The sequence below is a fragment of the Marmota monax genome, unplaced genomic scaffold, assembly GCF_021218885.2.
Source record: "Marmota monax isolate L192 unplaced genomic scaffold, Marmota_monax_Labrador192_F-V1.1 WCK01_AAM20220418_F8-fsc00061, whole genome shotgun sequence".
Lineage (NCBI taxonomy): Eukaryota > Metazoa > Chordata > Mammalia > Rodentia > Sciuridae > Marmota > Marmota monax.
Genome location: NW_026695230.1, coordinates 15,104,645 through 15,131,130, shown reverse-complemented (window position 1 = coordinate 15,131,130; position 26,486 = coordinate 15,104,645). Strand labels below are relative to the sequence as shown.

The 26,486-nt window shown below is 36.9% G+C and overlaps 1 protein-coding gene across 1 annotated transcript; it reads left to right on the top strand.

The window, feature by feature from the left end:
- On the top strand, nt 1-26,486 carry Ctr9 (CTR9 homolog, Paf1/RNA polymerase II complex component). The gene is made up of 25 exons (XM_046438257.2): nt 1-244; nt 1,652-1,750; nt 2,348-2,587; nt 3,108-3,225; nt 3,693-3,782; nt 6,875-7,023; nt 9,001-9,108; nt 10,310-10,417; nt 10,514-10,750; nt 11,150-11,239; nt 11,348-11,476; nt 11,580-11,763; nt 14,244-14,332; nt 15,507-15,692; nt 15,776-15,863; nt 16,203-16,351; nt 17,954-18,070; nt 18,228-18,373; nt 19,807-19,878; nt 20,319-20,454; nt 20,609-20,755; nt 21,797-21,954; nt 22,990-23,086; nt 23,335-23,447; nt 25,416-26,486. Exons 1-25 carry the CDS (start codon nt 200-202, stop codon nt 25,843-25,845), a joined length of 3,525 nt encoding a protein of 1,174 aa, XP_046294213.1. The 5' UTR covers nt 1-199; the 3' UTR covers nt 25,846-26,486.

Here is a 26,486-nt window from a genome sequence, read left to right as displayed (position 1 = left end):
CCCCCGGAAGTGACCGGTCGCCGTCTGCTGTTCGTTGTTTTAGTGGCTGACGGGAAGGAGAGGCCCGAGCTCCGACAACGCCGCGGGGCGGCAGTCACGACCAGCTCCTGGGCGGTCGCTATCTCCTGGACGAGCCAGAAGCGAGGACTGCCGGCTGCGGAGCTGCGAGCGCTATTCCCGCTCGCCTTTGGATCTCATCATGTCGCGGGGCTCTATCGAGATTCCCCTCCGGGACACTGACGAGGTAGGTGTCCAGTGTGGAAGGGGTGGGGGTCGTGAACTTGGACTATGACCCCCACCGACTTCGCTAGACTTCGTTTCCGAAGAGGGCACACCCTTCTCCCGCAGGAGCCTCGATCGAAATCCCCAGCCAAAGCCCTGATCACCTTCCCTCGCCCCTGCGCTGCATCCTGGCAGGTTACTGGAGGAGGAGTTCTTGAAAGTTCCTCTCCAACCTGTTTTTATTTGACAGTACTCTTATTTTTTTCCCCGATTCACCGGCGCAGGGGCGTGAGAGTGCCCAATAAACTGAAGCACCTCACAGATTACAGAGGTGGGCGCTGATGTCACCGTGATCCACCTGCTACTCGAACTCCTAGGAATATATAGCAAGTTGCCTCTTATGCATTAGAAACTCGAGTATGTCGTGGTACATTATGTGCGAAGTAAACTTAGCCACTACAGCGTGCTGATGGAATTAACCCCCTTTCCCTTACACTGCCTCATTCATGGGTGGCCTTTGGTTTGTCTGAGTAAATCTCAGCTTTGATGTTCAATCTTCTTGGATATTGCATGTACTTACTTTGGTTGGTTGGTTTGAGGTATAATATCGAGATATAATTCACTTATAAAATCCAGTTTTCTTTTGTATATATTCCCAAAGTTGTGAAACTATTACCTCCATCTAGTTCCAGAACATTTTTCTATTATTATTTTTGTTCCCACATTCAGTAATGGTTGTGACACACAAATGCTGCTTCCATGATTTATGTGTACAGTGGCATTCAACTTTGCATGGCCTCTAGAGTCATGTTTCTCCAAGGTGTCAGTGGACCTATGGCATCATTCTTCAGGGTGCTTATCAGCACTTTACTTGGATTTATAGATGAAATAGGGTTTTGTTTTGTTACTTTTGAGTAAACAAAGCATTTGTAGCATTTTATAGTTCTAGTATTTGGAGACAATTACCAGTGTTCTTTGTTTCTCTAGACTTTTACTTTAACGTGTTAGTAGTTTGCTTGTCCTGTGCTCCCTAAATATTAATACATATTGGCCAAAACACAGACATATGTTTTCTCTCAAATGTGGAAACTAAACTTTAAAAAAAAAAATACTTGAAAGTAGAAGAGGGACTTTTATGGAATTGGGAAGGGGGAGCAGGAGGAAAGGGGAAATAAGGGAGGTTAAGAAAGAGTAGAAGGGAGGGTGAACATTATCAATGCAAGATATATGTGCATGTATGAAATTGTCACTGAAACCCATTAATTTGTACAATTAATCTATGTTTATAAAAACTGTTTGTTGGCTAAACCTTGTTGAAAATGAGTATCCTCTGTATATGTGTGTTGATATATAGTCAGGAAAAACTGAAAAGAAAAATAGGAATTTAAAAAATAAAAATAAGAGATAAAACCTACATTTTGTGTTTTAGGTCATCGAACTTGACTTCGATCAGTTACCGGAGGGAGATGAAGTTATCAGTATTCTGAAACAGGAACACACACAACTGCACATATGGATTGCTTTGGCGGTCAGTGTTCATGTAGCAAATAGTTTTTATTTGTTGACTGGGAAAATATGTGTTTTCTGTTTTCAGATGTAGCAATAGCCAATTTGGGTACATGATAAGTAAATGATTTATATCATCTGTATGGAAATAAATTATCATTTATTGAACAATAAGACTAGTTTCTTAAGTGATATGCTACTCTGCTGGTAAATTAGTATGTATAAAGATAAAGGCAAAATTCATTTAAGTTAATAGTACTCCAACCCCCTAGTGACAGGCAAACCTTATCTCTTTTATTTTGCTAAAATTTAGTGTGCATTTTCTAGAATATATGGAAATGTAATCACACAATATGTACTTTTTTGTTGTTGCTCTGGCTTTCTTCTCAACATAATTGGTTTGAGATGTATCCATGTTGTTTACTTCTTTTTGAGGCAGAATAGTGTTTTTTGTACAACTATACTACAATTTGTTTATTTATTCACTTATTAGTCAACATTTGGATTGTTTCAAGTATTTTGCTGTTACAAATAAAGCTGCTATAAATATTTGTGTAGTTTTTTTTTTTTAATATGGGCTTATGCTTTAATGATTCTAATTTGATCCTTTACCTTATAGCTGGAATACTACAAGCAAGGAAAAACAGAAGAGTTTGTAAAGTTGTTGGAAGCAGCACGTATAGATGGTAATTTGGACTATAGAGACCATGAAAAAGACCAGATGACTTGCCTGGATACACTAGCAGCCTATTATGTACAACAGGCTCGAAAAGAAAAGAACAAGGATAATAAGAAGGATCTTATTACACAGGCAACCTTGCTGTATACAATGGCTGATAAAATTATTATGTATGATCAGGTAAAGCAAATCAAATTTCTTGAAATTTCTGAAAGGATAAAACTACCATATGAAAGCAAAATGTGTGTGATAGGCAGCAGATGTTTTTGAAAGAATGTTTCTTAAAATAACCATGTTGATATAATCAAAAAAAAAAAGAAGAAGAAGGGTTCCTCATTAAAATTGGAATTCCTTCAATCCTTATACTTACTGTTGAAGTAATATAGACAAATTTGGTATGTAAAACGTCCTCCTATGTTGAATCAATAATTCTAACATTTCCAGGTAAAATTCAACCATATTTTAAGGAATCTTGAATATAGTTGTTTGTCATTGTTATTGGCACAGAGGTTTTACATTTTGGGATAATTTCTCATTTTGTAATGAAGAACTGTTTACTGGTAGCTTGAACATTACAGTTGAGAGAGAAATTTGTATTATACTCTACTTCCTTCCTATGTGGTTTTCATTTTTATTTGTATATTTATGGTAAATTATTGTTTGCCCTTAGTAAAGTCTAAGGTGATACATTATTTTATAGAACCATTTGTTGGGAAGAGCCTGCTTCTGTCTACTTGAAGGTGACAAAATGGATCAAGCTGATGCACAATTTCATTTTGTACTCAACCAATCTCCAAATAACATCCCAGCCCTTCTTGGTGAGTGATCTTTGCAACCATCTTAGGAATCTAATTTTTTCAGCATATGTCTAGACTGTATCTCTTTGTAATAGCACCTTAATAACTGAGCAGGATAGCAAAGTAGAAGAGCTTTATCCTGTTAAAAATAAAATGATCTACAATAGATTATTGTTACAATTGCAAAAATAAAATACATACCAGTTAAAAGTAATTTATTTGCTTCCAGAAAGTCAATAATCTATACTTAGACAACTCAAGTTGTTGCAATTATTCCATTATAACATTTAATATAAAGACAGAACATCCTGTCTTCGACATAAATTAATATACCCAAATGGAAAACAAGTTTTTAATGTGAAATCGTGTTCATTATTTTTAAGTATTTCTTACTGAAAGATGTATTAAATTTAAGTAGTTAGTATAAAGTGAGGTAAATTTGTATTAATCAGGCAGTGCATGTTTATTTTTTTTTGAAATCATTATAGGTAAAGCTTGCATTTCATTCAACAAAAAGGATTACAGAGGAGCTCTTGCTTACTATAAGAAGGCATTACGTACTAATCCAGGATGCCCAGGTAAAAGAAAAACTTTATTTTAGGTCTAATCTGTATATGGCCCAACTTGAAATACTGATAATTTGATAGTTTCTTATGAAGTCAGTTGTGAAAAGGTACTATTGGAGTATTAAAATGACAGAATCAAGATATTTTTTCTCTTTTGGGAGGTGGGGGGCAACCAGTGGTTTAACCCAGGGGTACTTAACCACTGAGCCACATCCCCAATCCTTTTCATTTTTTATTTTGAGACTGGGTCTTGCTAAGTTCCTTAGAGCCTCAGCCTCCTGAAAGATTATTTTTTCTTAGTGTCATCTTTGATTTAATAGCTGGATAATGGATCATATTATGATCTTTTGCCCTATACAACTTTTATTTCTGTTTTAATCAGCCTTTTTAAAAAAATTTTTTTTAGTTACACATGAACATAATATTTTATTTCATTTATTGATTTTTATGTGGTGCTGAGGATCGAACCCACTGCCTCACCTGTGCGAGGCAAATGCTCTGCCACTGAGCCACAACCCCAGCCCTAGTCAACCTTTTTTTTGCCACTGTGACTAAATGACCCAACCAGCAGAATTGTAGAGGAGGAAAGGTTTATCTGGGGGCGCACAGTTTTAAAGATCTCAGTCCATAGACAGCAGACTCCATTCTTTGGGACTCAAGGTGAGACAGGACATCATGGCAGAAGAGTGTGGTGAAGGGAAGCAGCTCACATGATGATCAAGAAGCTGAGAGAAACTCTACTGGCTGGATACAAATATATACCCCAAAGCCATGCCCCGATTCCCACCTCCTCCAGCCAAACCCTACCACTTCAGTTACCCCTCAGTTAAATCCCTATCAGGGGATTAATTTGCTGATTGGATTAAGACTCTTACAGTCCAGTCATTTCTCCTCTGAATTTTGCATTATCTCCCACATGAGCTTTTGGGGGACACCTCACATCCAAACCATGACACTTTGCAAAATGTTATTCATTTAGCAGATATTTACTGAGTACCAACACATGTTAGCACTGTTCTTAACCCTGGAAATGTAGCAATGAACTAGAGACCAAAGTCCCTACCCCTATGTAATTTACTTCCAGTGGGGAAAAAATGAGGAAAATGTATACTATGTAAGATATTGCCAAAGGCTGAAAAGAAGAATAAAGCAAAAAAGGCCTATGAGAAGCATTGGGAGTTGGTAAAAAAGGTGATCAGGGAAATTCATCATAGATAGTAACGTTTGTGTAAAGACCTAAGAAAACTTAAGAGCCATGCAGATATATGGGAGAGTATCATTCCCAGAGGAACATACGAGTTACAAAGGTACTGAAGGAAGATTGAGAAACAGTAATATCTGCGGGATGGGGGGAGAGGATAGTAAGAAATGGGATCAATGATACAACTTAATACTAATCATGTAGGGCATCCTAGATTATTATCAGTTTTTAATGTAACAGATAAAAAGCTATTGGAAAACTTTGAGCAGAAGAAAAGCATAATCTGACTTAGAGTTAAAAAGAGTCATTTGAGCTTCTGAATTGAGTCTAGAGTGGTATGTGGGTGAGTAGGCGATGACAGAAGTAGAACGACTAGGGAGAAGGTTATCACAGTCATCCAGGTCATGTGTGATTGTGGCTCATCTGAGTGCTAATAGTGGCAAAGGTACAAGTAGTCAGATTCTAGGTGTAATTTGAAGGGAGAGCTGATAGAGTAGATGTGATGTGTAAAGACAAGAGTAAGAAGCAAAGATAACTCTTGAATAAGCAGTAGGAAGAATGTAGTTACATTTTACTACATTTGGAAAAATAGTGCAAGGGGAGCTAGTTTTAGACATGAAAAGTTTGAAGTGTCAAGTTTGAAGGGGCAACAAGGGAAGAGATCAGACCCTCAAGAGTTCAGGAAAAAAGTCTGGGCTGAAGTAATGAATTTGAAAGTCATCAACATATAGATGGTGTATAAGCTATGAGACTACATGAAATTACCAGAGGAGTGAATGGAGACAGAAAAGAGGTCCTGGGTGGAGCTCTAGAACACTCTGATATTTAGAGGTGAGGAAAACGAGAAAGAATTGGCAAAGGGACCCGAGAAGGAGAAGCTAGATGTATAGGAGGAAAACAAGGTAAGTGCAGTGTCCTTGAAGCCAGTATAAAACATTTTCAGAAAGAATAGGTATATTGTTAGGCCAAATAAAATAGGGGCAGAGAAATGATCTTTGGATTAAAGAGCATTTAGATCATTAATGACCTTGATAAAAGCAGTTTTTTCTGGAATGGTGGGAGCAAGCACCTCACTGGAGTGAGTTCAAGAGAAAAATGGAAGGAAAGGAATTAGAGACAGCAGTTGTTGTGTGTTTCAAGGAATTTTGCTCCCAAGGGAAGAACAGAAATAAATTGATAACTGGAAAAGGAAATTGATTCAACAAAGGATGTTTATAGGGATGGAAATATAGCTTAGTTGGTGGAGTGCTTGCCTAGCCTATGCAAAGCCCTGTTTCAATCCTCAGCACTGTAAAAAAAAAAAAAAAAAAAAAATTGAGGGAATGATGCTTGTATGTGAATGAGGATGATCCAGTAGAGAAGGAAAATATATTTTATGCAGGAAAAATAGGGAAGGGTTGGTGAAGCAGTGGCCCCAGTGACTGTGTATCATAGAGGTTGGCCTTAGGTAGGAATTGTTTGTGTTCTGAATGGTCTTGAAATGAGATAGCACATATAAGCATAGATCTGAAGGGAATGATGGTATGTATGTGGAATTGGACACAGTATTTGAAGTCTTAATGAAATTTTTCTCTTTTTAAATATTGCTCTTCAAGAATTTGAAATTGAGTGAGGCATGTTGATGAAGGTAAAATATAGCAGGGGTGTTAGGAGAAAGAATAATACCAATATTATTATAGATGTTCTGTTCAATGATAGAAAGAGGTGAGAGAGGTAGAGAGTGTTACAATCTAACCTCTAGTGAAATCAATTTGTGGTAGGCCAAGCAATTTTGTAGTGTAGCTATACTGAGGCTCATTTGGGGAATTTTGCAACTCATAAGTAGAAAATGTTTAAGCATTCTTGTAATTGAACTCTAAAAATGCTTAATTTGACAAATTGAATGACTTTATTTTATTTTTAGCTGAAGTTCGTTTAGGAATGGGCCATTGCTTTGTGAAACTTAACAAATTAGAGAAAGCCCGTCTAGCATTCAGCAGAGCCTTAGAACTCAATTCCAAATGTGTCGGAGCATTGGTTGGCCTGGCTGTTCTAGAACTCAACAATAAAGAGGTATGTAGGGGAGATATTTTTGACTCATTGTCTAATCTACAGTCTTGTATTTTAAAGTTCCCAGGGCAGATATGCCTTAGAAATCAAGACTTTTGATTATAGAAAGGTTAATATGGTACTTATACTGCATAATATATAATACTTAAGTTATTGGGGCACTGCCCCCAAAGCACACATATTTCTGTGGCAAAATGGTTACTTTTCATACTAATACGATAGCCTCACAATTCAGGTAAAGGGTTCCCATCAAATGAATTTGCTCCACGATTACAAAAACCTGGGTATTTTTTTTTAAATTGTTTTTGAATTTCCGATAAGGATTGTAGACCTGTGTATCAGTTTGGAATGCTTTCAGTTGCAAGTAACAACCACAACAACAACAAAAAAAAAACAGTTCAGCAACTTGAAAACATAAGGGTTTTAAACCAAATGTCTAAGCTCTCAGATATGGCACTTCAGTGTCATCAAACCCAGAGTTTTAAAAATATCTTTCTATCCACCTTTCCTTAATGTATGGCCACCTTTCCTTAGTGTGATAGGCCAAGCAATTTTGTAGTGTAGCTATACTGAGGCTAATTTGGGGAATTTTGCAACTCATAAGTAGAAATGTTTAAGCAATTTTTTTTAATTTATTTATATGCACACTGAACCTATTGCCTCTCACATGCTAGGCAAGTGCTCTACTACTGAGCCACAACCCCAGCCCAGTGTGTGTGGCCTTTCTTCATCATGTCTGTCATCTCATAAGATGGCTGCCACCTTTCCAGGCATCTTGTTATTACATTGGAGGAGAAAATGGAAAGGATAAAAGTATTTCTTAGAGAATCTCTATCTTATATTGAGAAGTTCCCCCATCATGTTTCTTATTTATTACTGTCCAAAATAAGGTCACCAGTGTTTTTCAGCATCAGCACTATTGTAGCATCTCTCCACTTGAGAGAACCAAAAATGACATTGTTCCTAGTTGAGAACCTCTGCTTTAAACCAGTCTCCAGAAATGGGGAATAGATTCTCTTGACTGATGAAAATCAATAATGGGATTGTGGAGGAGGGGAAGGGAGCTTTCCTTCCTGAAATCACACAGGCTATAAAATTTCCATTTTTTTAGTAGGGGAAGAGAAGCAAAATCATTGTTGTGTTATCCATAGATATGGCTGTCACACCAAAAAGACAGCTGAGGCAGGAACTAAAAAGCAGATAAATCTCAAGAACTGAACAAGAGAATAAAAAGAGGAAAAAATGGGGCAACCCCCTGGGTGGCAGAATATTGAGGATTAAAAGGGGGATTTCATTGCAAATGCAACATAGATATTTAAAATTCACAAGAAGCTGATCTTTCTTGTTGCAATGGCAAAATAACACAATTTGCTCAATATAGCATATAAAGTATATAGCTCAATAAATAAAAAGTTCATTAAAGGTGTTGAAAAATAGGTTTGGGGAATATTTTCTAATATTTGCCCTTGGAGATCAGTATGAACTATTTAAAACAATAATAGCAAATATATTTATTATATGAATCTAGTGTCAGAGAATAGGGAATTCTTTACAGTGAGGGTGCTTTTATAATTACAGTTAGTTGGTTTGTTTGATTTTTTTCAGTACTGGGGACTAAATTGCTCTAAAACTAAGCTACATCCCCAACTTTTTTATTTTTTATTTTTGAGATAGGATCTTGCTAAGTTGCCCAGGCCTGCCTTAAGCTTATAGTTTTCCTGCCTTAACCTCCCAGATAGCTGGGATTATAGGTGTAACTTATCATTTAAGTTTTGTTAAGAAAACTAAATTCTAACAATTTGGTGACTCATTGATTGAAATTTGTCATTCTTGGTAAAGACTAACTATAATAAGAGTTGTATCTTGGTGTCTGAATTTAGGATTATACAACCTTATTTTTTTGAGGGTATAAAGAAAATTTTGAATAAGTGCTAATTAAGTAATGTTTCCACTCCACTCTATTGCAATGTTTTCTTTTAGGCTGATTCCATCAAAAATGGTGTCCAGCTTCTTTCCAGGGCCTATACTATTGATCCTAGCAACCCTATGGTATTAAACCACTTGGCAAATCATTTTTTCTTCAAAAAGGTAGGAGGAATCATTTATTTTTAAATCCTGATTTTTGTTTTCCTGAATGTAGTTGATTCCTTATTTTTTTTTAACTTGGAAAAAAAAATTGAAAATGTCAAAAGAGTTTTTTCTAAATTAGTTTATATTAGTTACTTGGGCTTGGATATATTTGTTTATTCATTCATTTACTTAATATTTATTGACATTTATACTGTGTGTGACACTGTGATATGAATGTGGAGATGAGTGAGACATGGTTTCTGCACTCAAGGAGTTAAGTTTCATAGAAAACACAGTTGAGTAAGCAAATGTAAATGTAAAAGTAAAGGTCTCTGCCCACTAATGGTAGAAAAATGAGGAAATGATCAAGTGATTATGAAGGGTTTTCACCACAACGGAAAAGCTCTCAAATTAGGTTTTTAGGAGGTGAGCATTAAGCAGTTGAAAAGAGAAAGATAGACTTCTTAAAAATAGTCTTGGCATTTTAGTTCAGTGAGAGCATAGCATGTGGTGGACTTTTTGACCGGCAATGCATTGGATCCAGAGAGTGAGGCATTTGTGTAGTAGAATTTGGATGTACTTATGTGGGTAACAAGGAGTCATTGACATTTTTATGTTTGCAAGTTTACTGTGATACATTTTTTAAGTTGCCACTAATTCTGTAGAAGCAATGATATTTTAGGTATATTAAAATATATAACCAAGATTTTGTTGACAGAGTTTTTATAAAGTGAACATGAAAATTTAACCTACCATATTGAAACCAGGTACTAAATTATACTAAGAACTTTAAACCAGTTAAATAGCAATTTAGATAAAAGCTCACAAAAATGTATCAAATCTTATTGGTAAGAGCTACTATGTTGTTATCAATATGCATTTAAGCATTGCTTACTAAATCCTAAGCACTTTAAAAAATGCATTCCAAGTATTCTGTAATCTTCACAACAATTCTCTGAAATAAATAATCTCCCCATTTTGTGGATGAGCAAACTGAGACATAATTAATAGCCTAAGTGTACATGGCTACTAATTGTAGGTTTTACACTGGCTATAGAAGTACACTGTACTTTCATATGAATTACAATTAAGCTTTAGGCTATAATGGTTATAGTACTAACAGACAACTATTTAGGGAGAAGATGGAAATGTGTTATATAGATAAATGAAATGTTATGATTTATAGAGCAGCTAATCCAACTTAATCTCTGTTATTCAGGATTATAGTAAAGTCCAGCACCTGGCTCTTCATGCATTCCATAATACAGAAGTGGAGGCTATGCAAGCAGAAAGTTGCTATCAGCTGGCCAGATCATTCCACGTTCAGGTAATATAATTTTATAACATCTCTAAATATCTAGTTCTTGCATTTATAGTTTTTCAGCTCTTTTTAACCTTTTTTTGTGGTCTTATTTGTTTTTAGGAAGATTATGACCAAGCTTTTCAGTACTACTATCAAGCCACACAGTTTGCCTCATCCTCTTTTGTGCTGCCATTTTTTGGCTTGGGACAAATGTATATTTATCGAGGTGACAAAGAAAATGCATCTCAATGTTTTGAGAAAGTTTTGAAAGCTTATCCTAATAATTATGAAACTATGAAAATTCTGGGTTCTCTCTATGCTGCCTCAGAAGATCAAGAAAAACGAGATATTGCCAAGGTAAATTTTTAAAAACCTTGACAAAGTCCTTATTTCTTGTTTTGTTTTGTTTTGTTTGGTACCGGGGATTGAACCCAGGGGCACTTAATCACTGAGTCACATCCCCAATCCTTTTTATATTTTACTTAGAGAAAGGATCTTGCTTAGGACTTTGCTAAGTTGATGAGGCTGGCTTTGAACTTTCAGTCCTCCTGCCTCAGTCTCCTGAACCACTGGGATTATAGGTGTGCACCACTATGCCTGGCTCATTTATTGTTTTTGCTAGTAGAGTTACAGTAGAAGCAGTTTTGTTAAATGAGCTTGTTCTGCTTTAGATAAAAAAGCAGTTGACTTAAGTTAGCTAAGTTAGCCTCCATTTATTACTTTTACAGCACTAATATGATGCTCTCTTTATCCCAGGGCCATTTGAAGAAGGTCACAGAACAATATCCCGATGATGTTGAAGCTTGGATTGAATTGGCACAAATCTTGGAACAGACTGATATACAGGTATTGTAGTCATGCTTTTCATCTTCTATATGTGTTTTTTGAAAACATGGTGTACTATTTCTTTTTGATTTGCACACATACCGTATTTTGTCCACTGCAAAAATACAGGGTGCCCTTTCAGCCTATGGAACAGCAACACGAATCCTTCAAGAGAAAGTGCAGGCTGATGTTCCTCCTGAGATTCTAAATAACGTTGGTGCCCTCCATTTTAGACTTGGAAACCTAGGGGAGGCAAAGGTAGGAAAATTGAAATCTTCCCTTCTTTTATACTTGATCAAGTTGAATGCATATTTTATAGATGTATCAAATCTTTTAACAATGTAATTTTTCTTCCTCACAGAAATATTTTTTGGCATCATTGGATCGTGCAAAGGCAGAAGCTGAGCATGATGAACATTATTATAATGCCATTTCTGTTACCACATCATACAATTTAGCCAGGCTGTATGAGGCTATGTGTGAATTCCATGAAGCAGAAAAACTATATAAAAACATCTTACGAGAGCATCCTAATTATGTTGACTGTAAGAATTTTTAAATTTGCTTATGTAATAAAATTCCCACAATAGCAGCAAAAACTTAATTGGGGAAAATTATATTTTGAATGTTCTGATGTCCCTTTTTGTTCAGAGCAGATCTGTGGCCTTAAAAAAAAAGTACAGCTTCACTTACATTTATCCTAGAAAACAAAAGAAACAACAAAATTTACTTGAACTATATTCAATGATTAGGCTATGTTCAGTGGGTCTGCTACCTTTGTTAAGCTTTTATAACTCCTTGGCATATTTTGATAGTGGATTTACATTTGTAACTATCCTTTGATTTCATATCAACATTTTTACAGTGTTTATAAGAGTAAGAGAAGTGGTTTTCCTTGAAACAATTATTACTCAAATGTCCTACTTTGAGTTTTTACAACTTAGACATTGTAAAATATTCAAAGTTTATAATTAAAAAATAATTTACAATAACATATAGTAGTCCCTCCTTATCCATAGTTTCACTCTCCTCAGTTTTATTTGCCCACAGTTCAACTGTTGTCCCAAAATGTTAAACAGAAAATTCCAGAATTAAACAGTTTATAAGTTCTAAATTGTACACCATTCTAAGTAATGTGATGAAATCTTGTCCTATCCTACTCCATCTAGCCCAGGATATGAATCATCCCTTTGTCCAGTGTATCAATGCTCTATATATTACCCATCTGTTAGTAACTTAGTAGCCATATCAGTTAATAAGGAAGAAAAATTAATAAATTGTATGCTGAGGTTACTAAGATCTATATAGTACAATAAGAGATTTTTAGAGAAAGATCATATTCATATAACTTTCATTACAGTATATTGTTGTAATTGTTCTATTGTTTATCTTTTACTAAAATTTTTTTTTTTTGGTACTGGGGATTGAACTTAGGGGCACTTAACCACTGAGCCACATTCCCAGCCCTATTTTTATATTTTATTTAGACACAGGGTCTCACTGAGTTGCTAAGTGCCTTGCTGTTGCTGAGGCTGGCTTTGAATTTGTAATCCTCCTGTCTCGGCCTCCTGTGATGCTGAGATTACAGGCATGCACCACCGCGCCTGGCTTACTATCTTAATTTATAAGTTGAACTTTATCAGATAAATTCTCTCTATATATATCAGAAAAAACAGTAATTATAGTGTTCATTACTATCTATAGTTTCTAGCATTTATTGGGGGACTTGGAATGAATCCTTCAAGGATAATGGGGACTTCTGTACTTTATTTAAAAGTACCTAAAACATGTTTTGATTCTAGTCAGATCAGAAGCTTTTTTTTTTTTTTTTTTTTTGCATCTGTCGCCATCATGGATGCAAAAGTGATTTAGAATAAATAAGATTTTTAAAAAAAATTTTTTTTAGACGTCAATGGATCTTTATGTGGTGCGCAGGATTGAACTCAGGGCCTCACACATGCGGGACAAGCACTATACCACTGAGCCACAACTCCAGTCCATTAAACAAATTTTTTTTTTAAGTTGTTGATAAACCTTTATTTATTTATTTATTTTAATTTATATGTGGTGCTGAGAATTGAACCCAGTGCCTCACGCATGCCAAGCAAGTGCGCTACTGCTGAGCCATAACCCAGCCCTTCTTTTCTTTTTATATGTAAGTGTGTATGTGTATGTGGCGCTGGGGATCCAACCTAGGGCCTTGTGCATGCGAGGCAAGCACTCTACCAACTAAGCTGTATCCCCAGCTCAAAAATAAATAATATTTTAGTTGAATAACAGATTAAATTTAAATTGATTTGATAGGTAATAGCCATTATTGTTTTTTTGTTTTGTTTTGTTTTTTGATACTAGGGATTGAGCCCAGGGGCGCTTAACCACTGAGCCACATCCGTAGCCTTTTTTTATGTTTTATTAGAGACAGGGTCTCACTGAATTGCTTAGGGCCTTGCTAAATTGCTGAGGCTGGCTTTGAACTCACAATCTTTCTGCCTGAGCCACCTGAGCTACTGGGATCACAGGCATGTGCCACTACTGCACCTGGCACATTATTGTTTCTTGAGGAGAAATTTTCCAGAGAAAACAACTTAAATTTGTATGGAACTATATTTTTAAGTGGAAGAACCAACGTCAGAACTCAGGCCTTCTAACTGATGGTCTCTAGTAGCTATTCACTACTTTTCATATGACAAGTAGCTTTTTAAGAAAAAGTAACTGGTAGTAGTATACATTGCAGAGAAATTGGAAACAGAACTTTTAAAATATCTTGGCTTGAGGTAAGGACTTGCAGCAGGGAGCTAGCTTTTGGAATGAACTGGAAGAGATGAATCTTAGATTTCAAACATGACACTTGATTCCAAAATTATAACTCATTAGGTTGATGTTTGATGTTTCTTCACCTATGAGACTTTCTATTCCTTATATGGATGTATTAACAAACACAATTTTCTCAAAAGTATGACTTTAAAGTTATGATCATTTATGGCTAATATTTTGAACATAAAAACTTTCAAATGTATTTTTTCAGGCTATTTGCGTCTAGGAGCCATGGCCAGAGATAAAGGAAACTTTTATGAGGCTTCAGATTGGTTTAAGGAAGCTCTTCAGATTAATCAGGTTAATAATACTGACTCTCGAGAAATAATTATTTTCACTTTATACCCTGCTTTTCTTTATTTCTCTCTTTCCCTCCGTCCCTCCCTCCCTTCCTTTCTCTCTCTCCTCTCTTTATTCTCTGTACTAGGGATTCTACTTAGGACCTTGTGCATGCTAGGCAAGCGTTCTACCACCGAGCTACTTTCTCAGCCCTTCTTATTTTTTGCTTTTGAGACAGAATCTTACTAAATCACGCAGGCTGACTTCAAACTTGCAATCCTCCTGCTTCAGCTTCCCAAATAGCTGGAATTACAAGCATGTGCTACTATGCCTAGCTCAGTTTTTCCTTTTAATGACTCGTGTTTCTAATAACCTTGGCATCCTTCTGGGGTTTTTTTTGTTTTGTTTTGCTTTTTTTTTTTTTTTTTTTGGTGTTTTTTTTTCTTTCCACTTATTTATATAAGATATTGAAGAGTATAGGTTGCATGATTAATCATATAATAATGGGGACTACGTTATTTATATAGATCTCTTCTATGTCCCTTCTTGTTCCTTCTATTATCTCCATTCTATCCTTTCACCTGTACATCAACATATGACATAGCTCAGGTATCTCTTATCCTCTCTACTTTCTTCACATATAAGGATTTAGTTACACCTTATGAGAAAAGTTTATAGTATCTTAGCATTTTAAATGGAACTTTAGAGGTCATCTAAATTAATTACATATGCCATTAGCAGCATACAGATTCTTTGCATTATTTCTGAGAACTCGTTTGCAGATGGCCAGAACACGATCTTGATGACGCTTTTGCTGTAAGAAGAAACAAGCGTTATTAAAAAATTCTAATTTTTTTGGTTTAATTTAATTTAATTTTGGTTGTAGCCAATCAGAAATAGATTTCACATTACTGTCTAGTACACATGTAATGTATGTGTAAACAAACAACTGAAAGTTTTGCAAATCATCATTTGCCCTCACCAATGGGCAGTATAGTGATATTTTTACTGTTTTCCTTTCTGTTACACTTTTTATACTGATAACTATACATTAAGCTAATTTTGCAACTCACTAACGAGTCTCAACTCTATTTGAAAGTTATAACACATCATTTATTTGTTAGCTATCATGGAAAGATGGTTGATCTTGCTCATTAAGTTACCGATTTTGTTTCTTTATACATGTGTGTTTCAGGATCATCCAGATGCTTGGTCTTTGATTGGTAATCTTCATTTGGCAAAACAAGAATGGGGTCCAGGCCAGAAGAAATTTGAGAGGATATTAAAACAGCCCTCCACACAGAGTGACACTTACTCTATGCTAGCCCTTGGCAATGTGTGGCTCCAAACTTTGCATCAGCCCACCCGAGACCGAGAAAAGGTAATCTGTTTTATCTTTTTAAGCAAAACTGAGATTCTGCATTTTGGTTAAATTTTTTTAATAACGCTTGTTTCTTCTTACAGGAAAAGCGTCATCAAGATCGTGCCCTGGCCATCTATAAACAAGTTCTCAGAAATGATGCAAAGAATCTGTATGCTGCTAATGGCATAGGTAATTTAAAAGACTTGGGTATCCATAATGATTTGTGAAGTAAATGCTTTTGGAGGCATGTTTGTAAATCGGGTTTTTCTCTCTAACTATGTAGTTGTTTTAAAATTGTGCTTTTAGCCAGCCTCAGCAATGGCAAAGCACTAAGCAACTCGGTGAGACCCTGTCTCTAAATAAAAAATACAAAAAAGGGGGCTGGGGATGTGGCTCAGTGGTCGAGTACCCCTGATTCAATCTACAGTACCAAATATATATAAAAATAAATAAATAAAATTGCGCTTTTAGTTGTTTTTCTGGCTATGGTTAGAAAATTTTTGAATGTGAGCCTTTTTATAACTTTAGGAGCTGTTTTGGCCCACAAAGGATATTTCCGTGAAGCTCGTGATGTATTTGCGCAAGTAAGAGAAGCAACAGCAGATATCAGTGATGTGTGGTTGAACTTAGCACACATCTATGTGGAGCAAAAGCAGTATATCAGTGCTGTTCAGATGGTAATGTCTTATCTTTCAATATATCTTCATGTCATATTCATTGATAAACAGAATTCCTTAACCATTCTGGCCCTCTTGTGGAGCTGCATGAATTCTCTTCTGATACTTTGTTCAGAGGTTTATAATTATATAATGATAAGGCCAAACTTTGATGTCCTGATAGATGTGAGTCCTGGTTCCGCCACTAATTACATGCCTTGGGCAAAGAACATTTTCTTTGACCTGGTTTTCCTATCTATGAAAGGGAGATAATTGTACCTTAACCACATAGAATTTTGTAAGGATCCAGTATTTGGCACTAACATTCCTAGCATACTCTTTACGTATCCAGGAAAAGTAGATTTAATATTAGTTCAGTTGTTGAACTGAACTGAGTTTCAAAAAGGTTAAATGACCTACTTTATTTATTCATTTACTTATATATGTATTTTGAGATGGGGGTCTCTGTGTTGCCCAAGATAATCTTAAATTTCTGGGCTCGGGCAAGTGATCCTCCCAATTAAGCCTCCTGAGTAGCTGGGATTATAGGCACTATACTCATCTTAGATGACTTCTTTTGAAAAAGACAAAATTATGGGGATAGAGTGTCATGCCTGTAGAATTTTTTATGCATATCATATTTGTTGAGTGCTTGAACTTGAAATAAAAGTTGTACTCAGCATCTATAACATTAAAAAGTAAAAAGACTCTTATGCTCATAATATATGATCAGAAAGAACAAGCTTCTTATAAAAGGCAGAATAAACTAGTATAAGCATAGGCTTTGGGAAGTGGTTTACCTTTTTTTCTAGATACAACTTTTTTCTAGATACAATTTTTCTAGATACTACTACAGAGTAACAGAACCCAGATTGCATATGGTAATCTCAGAGGTTTTTTTAAGACTTTTTAAGACTTCCTATCTCAAAATGATAATATTTCCCTTTATAAACACAAATAAATCACTAGGGAGAGTTGGGGGGGAACTAACCATTTTCCTTGAAATTATCTTGTCATTTACCTTTGACAAGATGTATTCCATGGTCAAAAAGAGCCATGTTCATGTCACAATGAACACTAGTATTGTTGTATTGGTTTTACCAACAAATTAACAAACAGAACTATAAGACTCCTTATGCTCCTTTCTGGTAGGTTCCACAAATCTAAAGAAAGGCGCTAGAGACTATAACTGAAAGGATCCAGGTATATAACTTCTATTAAGTAGCCAATAAATAGATTGTAGGTAGTATTGCTAAACATATGAAAAAGAGTTTCCAGGGCTAGGGATGTGGTTTAGTGGTAGAGTGCTTCCTTAGCATATGTGAGGCCCTGAATTCTGTCCCTAACACTGGGAGAAAAAGAAGAGAAAAGGAAGGGAGAGGGAGAGAAGGAAGTTAATAGATTTATTTTTCTGTGATCAGATTTTTATGTTGTGAAAATGTTTCCTGATGAATGTAAAAAAAAAAAAAAAATGATTTCTCAAATTATTCTCTAAAATTAACCAGAGAAGAATACATTTTCACAGAGCTTTAAAATGGCTTAAAATTTTGCTACAAAATGAAAATATCACTTGATCTGTTGTATTTTTAATTAACTTTTTCTTTTCTTTCTTTCTTTTTTAAGTATGAAAACTGCCTTAGAAAGTTTTATAAACATCAAAATACTGAAGTTGTGCTCTATTTGGCCCGGGCCCTCTTCAAATGTGGCAAGTTACAGGAATGCAAACAGACTCTACTGAAGGTAATAGGGAGAATTCACTATTACTCTTGTCCATTCCTATGCTGTATTGCATTTTGTGTGTATGTTTGTGTGTGTAAATGTACTAGCACACTTATTTGATTAAAACTCTTCATGTCATTAGATCATATGAGATAATCTGCTTTCTTTTTGTTTACAGGCTAGACATGTAGCACCCAGTGATACAGTTCTTATGTTTAATGTGGCATTGGTGTTGCAAAGATTAGCTACCTCTGTCCTGAAAGATGAAAAAAGTAATCTGAAGGAAGTACTTAATGCTGTGAAAGAACTGGAGCTTGCACATAGGTAAGATTTTATAGAACCCACTTTTGAAATGATTTGTCACTTTAAAACTGTTTGTCTTACAAGGTTCAGTGGCACATACCTAAAATTGCAGCTACTCAGAGACCCGGTAGGAGGATTGCAATTTTGAATCATCCTGGACAATTTATTGAGAATCTGTATCAAAATAAAAATAAACAAAAGCTGGGGATGTGACTCAGTGGTAGAACACTGTGTGAGGCCCTGGGTTCTATTGCTGGTACCACATATACACACACAAAAAAAACTATTTGTCTCAAAAAAATGCTGAAAATCACTTTCTTCAAAAAATAACTCCAGGGCTGGGGTATACCTCAGTTGGTAGAGTGCTTGCCTGGCATGCATAAGGCCCTGGGTTCAATCCCCAGCACCACAAAAAAATAATAATAACTCCAAAGCTGGGCGCAGTGACATAAGCCTGTAATCCTAGCTGCTCCGAAGGCTGAGGCAGGAGGATCACGAGTTCAAAGCTAGCCTCAGCAACAGCGCTGAGCAACTCAGTGAGACCCCGTCTCTAAATAAAATTTAAAAATAGGGCTTGGGAAGTGGCTCAGTGGTTGAGTGCCCCTGAGTTCAATCCCCAGTACCAAAAATAAATAAGTAAATAACTCCATTAGAATCATTCTGCCAATATTTAAACCAAAGCAGATACTTACCACCAGGGGGCACCAAACTGTAGCCCTTATCCTGCCAGATTTATATCATGTAGCTGGGGGCTAGCTTTGCACGCTTGCCCTAGATTGCTCATTAATCTGACAATAATGTGATCTAGCATTTTAAATGCGAAATTTTTAGACTGCACTTACGTTGTTTTTTATTTTTTACAATAGTGTGTCTTTTTAGGATGATGTTAATTTTTGTTAAGATTGAATAAGATCTTATCTCTTAAATATTGCTTAATAGATTTATTTATCTCATCTAAAACTTTGTTTAACCTTGTATTATTTATTTAGTAATTCAGTTAGTGATGAAATTAAAAATTGACATTCCTTCAGGTTTTATCCCAATTGTGTATACATTCTTTTTTTGTTTTGGTATCTGATAAAGTATAGGTGCTTTCATGGCCTAAGTACTCTTATCTCCATATGACATATTTAGTAAATGTAGAGTGTATCAAACATTCCTTGCATGGTTTTGGGGGTAATTATGGATTTTCTGATAATATTAAATAAATCTTTGATTATTTTGGATAAACTTATGTTTTATTAAACATACTGAATGGCATATTGATGAGCTTTTTTAAAAAAATGAGAAATGTGTATATTTTCCTATTGAAATGATAGGCTTTTTATGCATTAAATAATTCATATAAGTTGGGAAATACATAAACCTTTTCTCAGACTGTTTTTATAGAAATATAGAGGGTCTTGTTTCATTAGAATCTTTTTTAAAGCAAATTATTTTCTCACTTCATTTAGATACTTCAGTTACTTAAGTAAAGTGGGAGATAAAATGAGATTCGATTTGGCCCTCGCTGCTACAGAAGCCAGGTAATGTTTTATATGGAAGGCATCGAGCGGTCACCCATTTTAGTGATATTGGTGTGGACTGAGAGATTGTCACAGTAGTGAACAGGGTTCCCATCCTCCCAAAAGTAAGTCTTTTTGTACTCTTCATGGGGATGCCCAAACCTGTGCTAAGGCTTTTTTGCTTTTTCCTTTCAGGAAATTTAGCAAAATTGATTTAGTACAAGTACATGGGTTCTGGAGAAAAAATGCTATTTCACTAATGTTAGCTCTGTCACTAGAATCAAGATATGATTCCTATCTTTTGAGTCATATGTGAAGTTAATGTTGGAAATCTTTTTAGCTGTGCAACTTCAGCCAATCTTTCTGCTTCAAATTTTTAAAATGCATGTAAGGAAAACAAATGCTCAAAGTTTTAAATAATCTATAGTATGTTCATGTTTCTCTAAATCTGAACGTTGTAGGCAATGCTCTGATTTACTGAGCCAGGCCCAGTACCACGTGGCCCGGGCACGCAAACAGGATGAAGAGGAACGGGAGTTGCGGGCCAAGCAAGAGCAAGAAAAGGAGCTACTAAGGCAGAAACTTCTTAAAGAACAGGTATCTATTGTTCATTTATGCTAGTATTAAAACATTTTGTGCATATATGTGCTTTGTTTAAAGAAAAAAAAAAGTCCTCTGTTTAGGACTATAATCATGCATGAGCTTTTTCATCTTAAGAACATTTTGGGTTTTTTTTTTTTTTTCCTCATAGGAAGAGAAACGTCTCAGAGAAAAGGAAGAGCAAAAAAAGCTTTTAGAACAGCGGGCCCAGTATGTGGAGAAGACCAAAAATATTCTTATGTTTACTGGTGAGACTGAAGCAACAAAAGAGAAGAAAAGAGGTGGAGGTGGTGGACGGGTAAGACAGTATTCCTGCCATTACTAATGACATCAGTCTCTGTTTTTTGGCTTTTAGAAATGAAGACAATTGGTTAAATTTACTCTCTACTTGGTTCTTAGCTTTAACTTTCTCCATTATTTAGAGTCTTCCAGTACAGAATTATCTAAATGGCATTTAGTATAGACTTGTCCCCGCCCCCTTTTTTTTTTTTTGGTGGTGCTGGAGGGTTGAACCCAGGGCCTCACACAGGCTAGGCCAATGCTCTACCATTAAGCCACGTTGGTTCCTAACTTAACAACCATTCAGCTCACAATTTTGAACTCACAATGATGTAAAAATGATAGCGTTCAATAGAGACCATACTTTGAATTTTGAATTTTAATCTTTTTCCTGGGTAGGGATACGCAGTGTAATACTCTATCGAGATGCAGGGCAGCAGTAGTGAAACAGCTCCCAGTCAGTCGAGTGATGATAAGGGTAAACAATCAAGGTAACAGCATGCTGTGTTGCTAAGCAGTGATGTTCAGTGGGTTAGGTGTATTCGATGCATTTTTAACTTACAGTGCATATATCAAGGACATAATTTCATCTTAATTTGAATATTCGTATTTAGAAATGCATTCCACTGGGCTAGGGATGTGGCTCAAGCGGTAGCGTGCTCGCCTGGCATGCGCAGGGTGCTGGGTTCGATCCTCAGTACCATGTAAAAATAAAATAAAGATGTTGTGTCCACTGAAAACTAAGAAATAAATATTAAAAAAAAGTTATAAAAGATTCATTTCTTTAAAAAAAAAAAAAATGCATTCCACGGTTAGCTAAATGCCTTTTACCTTGTAGTAACCTCTTGAGTTGATGATTTTTGCAACTTTTTAACAGTTGAAACATTCTTCCATTAGGAATCTTTCAAACAATGGCCTAGCCAAGCCTCTTTCATGTAGCTTAGTAAGAGATCTTTCATTTGCCAAATGACTTTAAACAATATTGTATGGCCTCTTCCTAACCTGTAGCCCCACTACACCAGCCTGAAAAAAACTGATTGTCTTCTTGTTTGGATTTTAGCGTTCCAAGAAAGGAGGAGAGTTTGATGAATTTGTCAATGATGATACTGATGATGACCTACCTATATCCAAAAAGAAGAAGAGAAGAAAGGGCAGTGGTAGTGAACAAGAAGGAGAAGAGGAAGAGGGTGGTGAGAGAAAAAAGAAAAAGAGGAGAAGGTACTATCATTATTAGTGTTTTAAATAGCCTTATAAAAGTGGCAAAAGACCCTTCATCTTCTGAGTATGTGGAGAATTTATGAACCACTTAATCTTCCCTAACAGTGGAACTTTTGTGCCCCCACTCTCAACTTTAATCCTAAAACAGACCCCATTTCAGAATCCTCCGAGTGCTTAATTTCCATTACATTTTTCTGAGAGCTACAAATTAGTCATCACTTGTTTTGTGACTTTAAAATTAGAATACTTATTGGAAAATGTATGTGATATAGAAGGAGAAGATGTGGATTATATTTACACTCATTCATGTCAATCTTGGCAAGTCAACTGAATCTCAGGTTTCTCTCTGTAAAACAGTAGCAGTGATGGCCACCTCATGGTTTTGCTCAGAGCACAAAATGTGAATGTGTATGAAAGTGCCCTTTAAACCACCCAATGTCTTGCTCAGTGTACAAAATGTGAACGTGTATGAAAGTGCCCTTTAAACCACCCAGTGTCATTTGCTGTAAGATCAAGGGTGCCTTCTGAGCAGTACCGTTCCTTTCTCATGGCACTTTCCTATCTGGGAACCTCCACTCAGCTATATTACCTAGACCTGCCCTTCCTGGCCCTTAGCTGATGACACATGGGCAAGAACCTGGTGAATTCATTGAGACACCGACCTGGATAATTGGAGCTGTGATAAGGACATTAGTAGCAGGCCTGGAGTCAGTAGTTGGGAGGGAAAAGGAGGGGAAAGATGTGGAGCTCTGGAGCCTGGATGTTTTCTCCCATTCTCAATGACTCCACCAAGGGCAGGATTCAAATGTAGATTGATGAGGGGGGAGCTCAGCAGTGACTAAGTCCCAAACATTGCATAAATATGATTTTGCAGACTGAGACAGGTGCACCAAGAGTAAATTGTCACCTCTGCCTTTAAGTGTGCAGTATGGCTGAGGTCAGCACCCATGTAGGGAGTAGTACTTGATAACAAGTAGTCGTAGACTTCACAGGCATGAGTGCCTCTTGACAAGCTCTTGGTGTTCACTGTTTAAGACCTCCAAAGGGAGAAGAGGGCTCAGATGATGATGAAACAGAAAATGGGCCCAGACCAAAGAAGCGCCGTCCACCAAGAGCAGAGAAGAAGAAGACTGTAAGTTCATAATCCTCTTTTTTCCTTTTTTTTTTTTTTCTTTTTAATTCCCACCCCCGATAAAACAGAAAATCTCAGCACATTGGAATTATTCTCTCCTTGCAGCTTCTTCAAGTACAGATCTTTTTTTTAAGTTTATTGGTAGCTTTGTGATTATATCATTATTATGCAAGCCCAATTTAATAAGATGTCCTAATTAATGTAAAAGAGTCTTGACTAATTTATTATGTTTGACATTCTTTCTTTAGCCCAAGCCAGAACGTCTGCCTCCTTCAATGAAGGGGAAAATAAAATCTAAAGCCATAATATCATCAAGTGATGATTCTTCAGATGAGGATAAGCTAAAAATTGCTGATGAGGGGTAAGAATATTTTCCTTGTAAAGTCTCCTACTGATGTGGTAAAATCAGAAGTGGTTGTTAAATACCCTGTCTGGATTAGGGAAAATACACTTTTCTTTTTCTTTTTTTAATATGAGGGAAAAGAGACTTTTGAAAAAATGGGGGAAACAGATAACTAGGAGTGGTCATTGTGCCAAAATGTCTTTTTCCAGCTTCTTAGAATCTTACAACATGAAGAAACCGTAGCTGACCTCTAATCCCAACCCTGTCATTTTATCCTTTTATGTGTTTCTCCCTCATAGAAGAAATCTTTGAAATCTTACTTCTTCCTGGATATTAGCTGGTATTTCCTAGGTAACATCCTCCTAAATGAACTTTAATTTTGCTGCTCTGCCACTGACTGACTGACTGTAGTAGCAGCCTGGTCTTGGCCGTGTGCAGATGGGGAGCTTCAGGTTATTTGTTTCCTCCCCTGCTCAGGGCAGTGGTGATTCAACTCTGGTCCTTGGAGGGCTTACCCTATGGTGCTTAGACAGGACTTCAGCTCACAGCCCACCTGATGAATTTATTGCTCTAGGGACCATATCTAATCTGGAGTTGATGATGGAAGTTGTTAAGAAATATTTTTTATAACAGAAAGGATGTTGAGACTTAGAGGTGAGGCAAAAGTGAGAAGTTAACATGTTGAGGGGAATAAGGGTACTGCTGAGGGACTAGCCTCATAGGGTAGAAATGTATAGAAATCCATCTGTAAGGATTTGAAGTGCTGCTCTGAAGACACTTGGTGAACAAATTTGGATTGCTTTCCCTAATGCACTGCTTGGCCCTTTCTCCCACAGTGTCATCCTGGTCTGCTACATGCATGATCAGTGGAATGAAATGTGTGGTTTTTGAAGAATGAGTCTGTTAAAATGTGAAGGTAGAAAGGTCTGTCCAATGTGAGGCTGAGCTGCTGCTGCTAGGCCTATGCCTGAGATCAAGGCCAAATGTATTTGAGGCACTTGAGTCAGTTAAACTTTATCCTGACCATCATCAAATGTGTTTGTGTATTTAGTCAAATGGATTGAAGTGAAATAGATCATAGAGGACCTATGGACTTTTTTTTTCCCCATAGTTGTAGATGGACAGCATGCCTTTATTTTATGTGTTTATTTTGAGGATCGAACCCAGTGCCTCACACATGCTAGGAAAGTGCTCTGCCACTAGGCTCCAGCCCCAGCCCCAGGACCTGTGGACTTAGAATGAGTGTACACTATCCCTTTTTCAGTCATTCTTCATGTTTTCTTAGAGTGACCTGGGTTATATAATGTGTGTCTGGTTTCTTCTTTCAGATTTAGGTGCAAAGAGCCTTTCTTTACTCTGTAGGATGTCTTAGTTTCTGAAGAGAATAATATGTTTGACCTTCCTAGACTGAACTTTGTAGGACTGACAATGCTGGAGAAGTGTGCCTTCTTTCTCTCCAGTAGCTATCTGCGTGATTCCAGGAAGCCAAGCCAAGACTCCCAGTTCCTTTTCCTTTTCATGTATCAGCTGACCATGGGGGGAGAGGTGAAGCTTGGGAGCAAAGGTAGATAAGCTGCAGGATCTGCTTAGTCCAGCTTCCTGTCTTGAATAAAGTCTCATCATGGTTCAGGGGATCTAGGATAGAAATCCCAGGACAGAAGAAAATAGTGACTTCACTCTTCTTTAGGTGTCTGTTAGTTCAGATGGTACATAGGACAGGGAGTCCTTCGGACTTCAGAATCTTGACAGCCATTTGAGATCCTGGTTTTTACCTTGGTGGCTATTAATTTATTTATAAGATTAACAAATCCCTTCCTTTTCCTTTGTGTATGAAATTGGGAAAATTCCCACAAAAAGTGCCTGCCGTGAGCCAGTGTCCTTATTTTGTAAAAAACGCATTCTCCAATCATCAGAGCCTAAGCTGAGCCTGAGCTGAGCTGAGATGGCCAGAGGCTTCAGTGTCTAACCTGCATTGTTCTCCTGCAGACACCCCAGGAACAGCAACAGCAACAGCGACTCTGATGAGGATGAACGGCCAAAGAGACGCGCCTCATCCGAGAGCGACTCTGATGAGAACCCCAACAAGTCTGGCAGTGAGGCGGGCAGTCCCCGCAGGCCCCGCAGACAGCAGTCAGATGAGGATTCCGACAGCGACCAACCATCCAGAAAGAGAAGGCCTTCGGGTTCTGAACAGTCCGACAACGAGTCTGCGCAGTCTGGGAGAAGCCCCTCGGCGGCCTCAGAGAACGACGACTCCCGCGCAGCCTCTCCCAGTGCGGAGTCGGAGCGGGAGTCGGAGCGAGGGTCTGACAACGAGGGTTCCGGGCAAGGCTCTGGCAACGAATCCGAGCCAGAGGGATCCAACAACGAGGCCTCGGATCGAGGCTCAGAACATGGGTCAGATGATAGCGACTAGGTTGTTTCATAAAGGAGCTTCATCTCTGGAGGAGACTTTTTTTTTAATATATGAAAGCTGTGATAAAAACGTTTCAGATGTTTGGTCAAACAATTGTGAAATTTTTCTTAAGGCAATTTTTTTTCTACCCGTTTGTATATTACTAAGCCCCAAGAGACATTTCCTGTGCTGGAGTCCAGTATTTGAACCTCTTGTGCAAATGAGAGTATTCTTCATCGTGGTACAGTTCCACCTGTCATATGTGAAAGTGCAGTAAACATAAACCCAGATGTTAAATCATTCCTACAAAGGTTTGACTGGACTGTGGCAGATGTCTCTTCTTTGTATGTGAAGCAGCATACTGTTTTGATTTTTATTGCAGTCTTTTATGAAGTGGTGCAGAAACTTTAAATTGTTCATTTTTAATGTCTTTGTCCCCTTTTGAGTTTAGAATGAGAATATTTTTATTTCCTGGAAAAAGAGGTGTCTACTGTATAATTGCACCGAAGTACATGTGAAAGTCAGGTGTTTATGGTATAGTGCTGCAGCCATGCAGTAAAGTCACAAATAGATACTTTGTTAGGTTAAATGAGGTGTGAAAACATGCTTTTCTGTTAGAATGCAAAGACCTCCCAAGCCACATAATAAATTCTTTTACCAAC

Bases quoted from the DNA above. Each gene is read 5' to 3' on its own strand.
- Ctr9 (XM_046438257.2), top strand. From the start codon at position 200: ATGTCGCGGGGCTCTATCGAGATTCCCCTCCGGGACACTGACGAG. The intron at 245-1,651 runs GTAGGTGTCCAG...TTTGTGTTTTAG, and splicing joins CCCTCCGGGACACTGACGAG to GTCATCGAACTTGACTTCGA. The intron at 10,418-10,513 runs GTAATATAATTT...ATTTGTTTTTAG, and splicing joins CCAGATCATTCCACGTTCAG to GAAGATTATGACCAAGCTTT.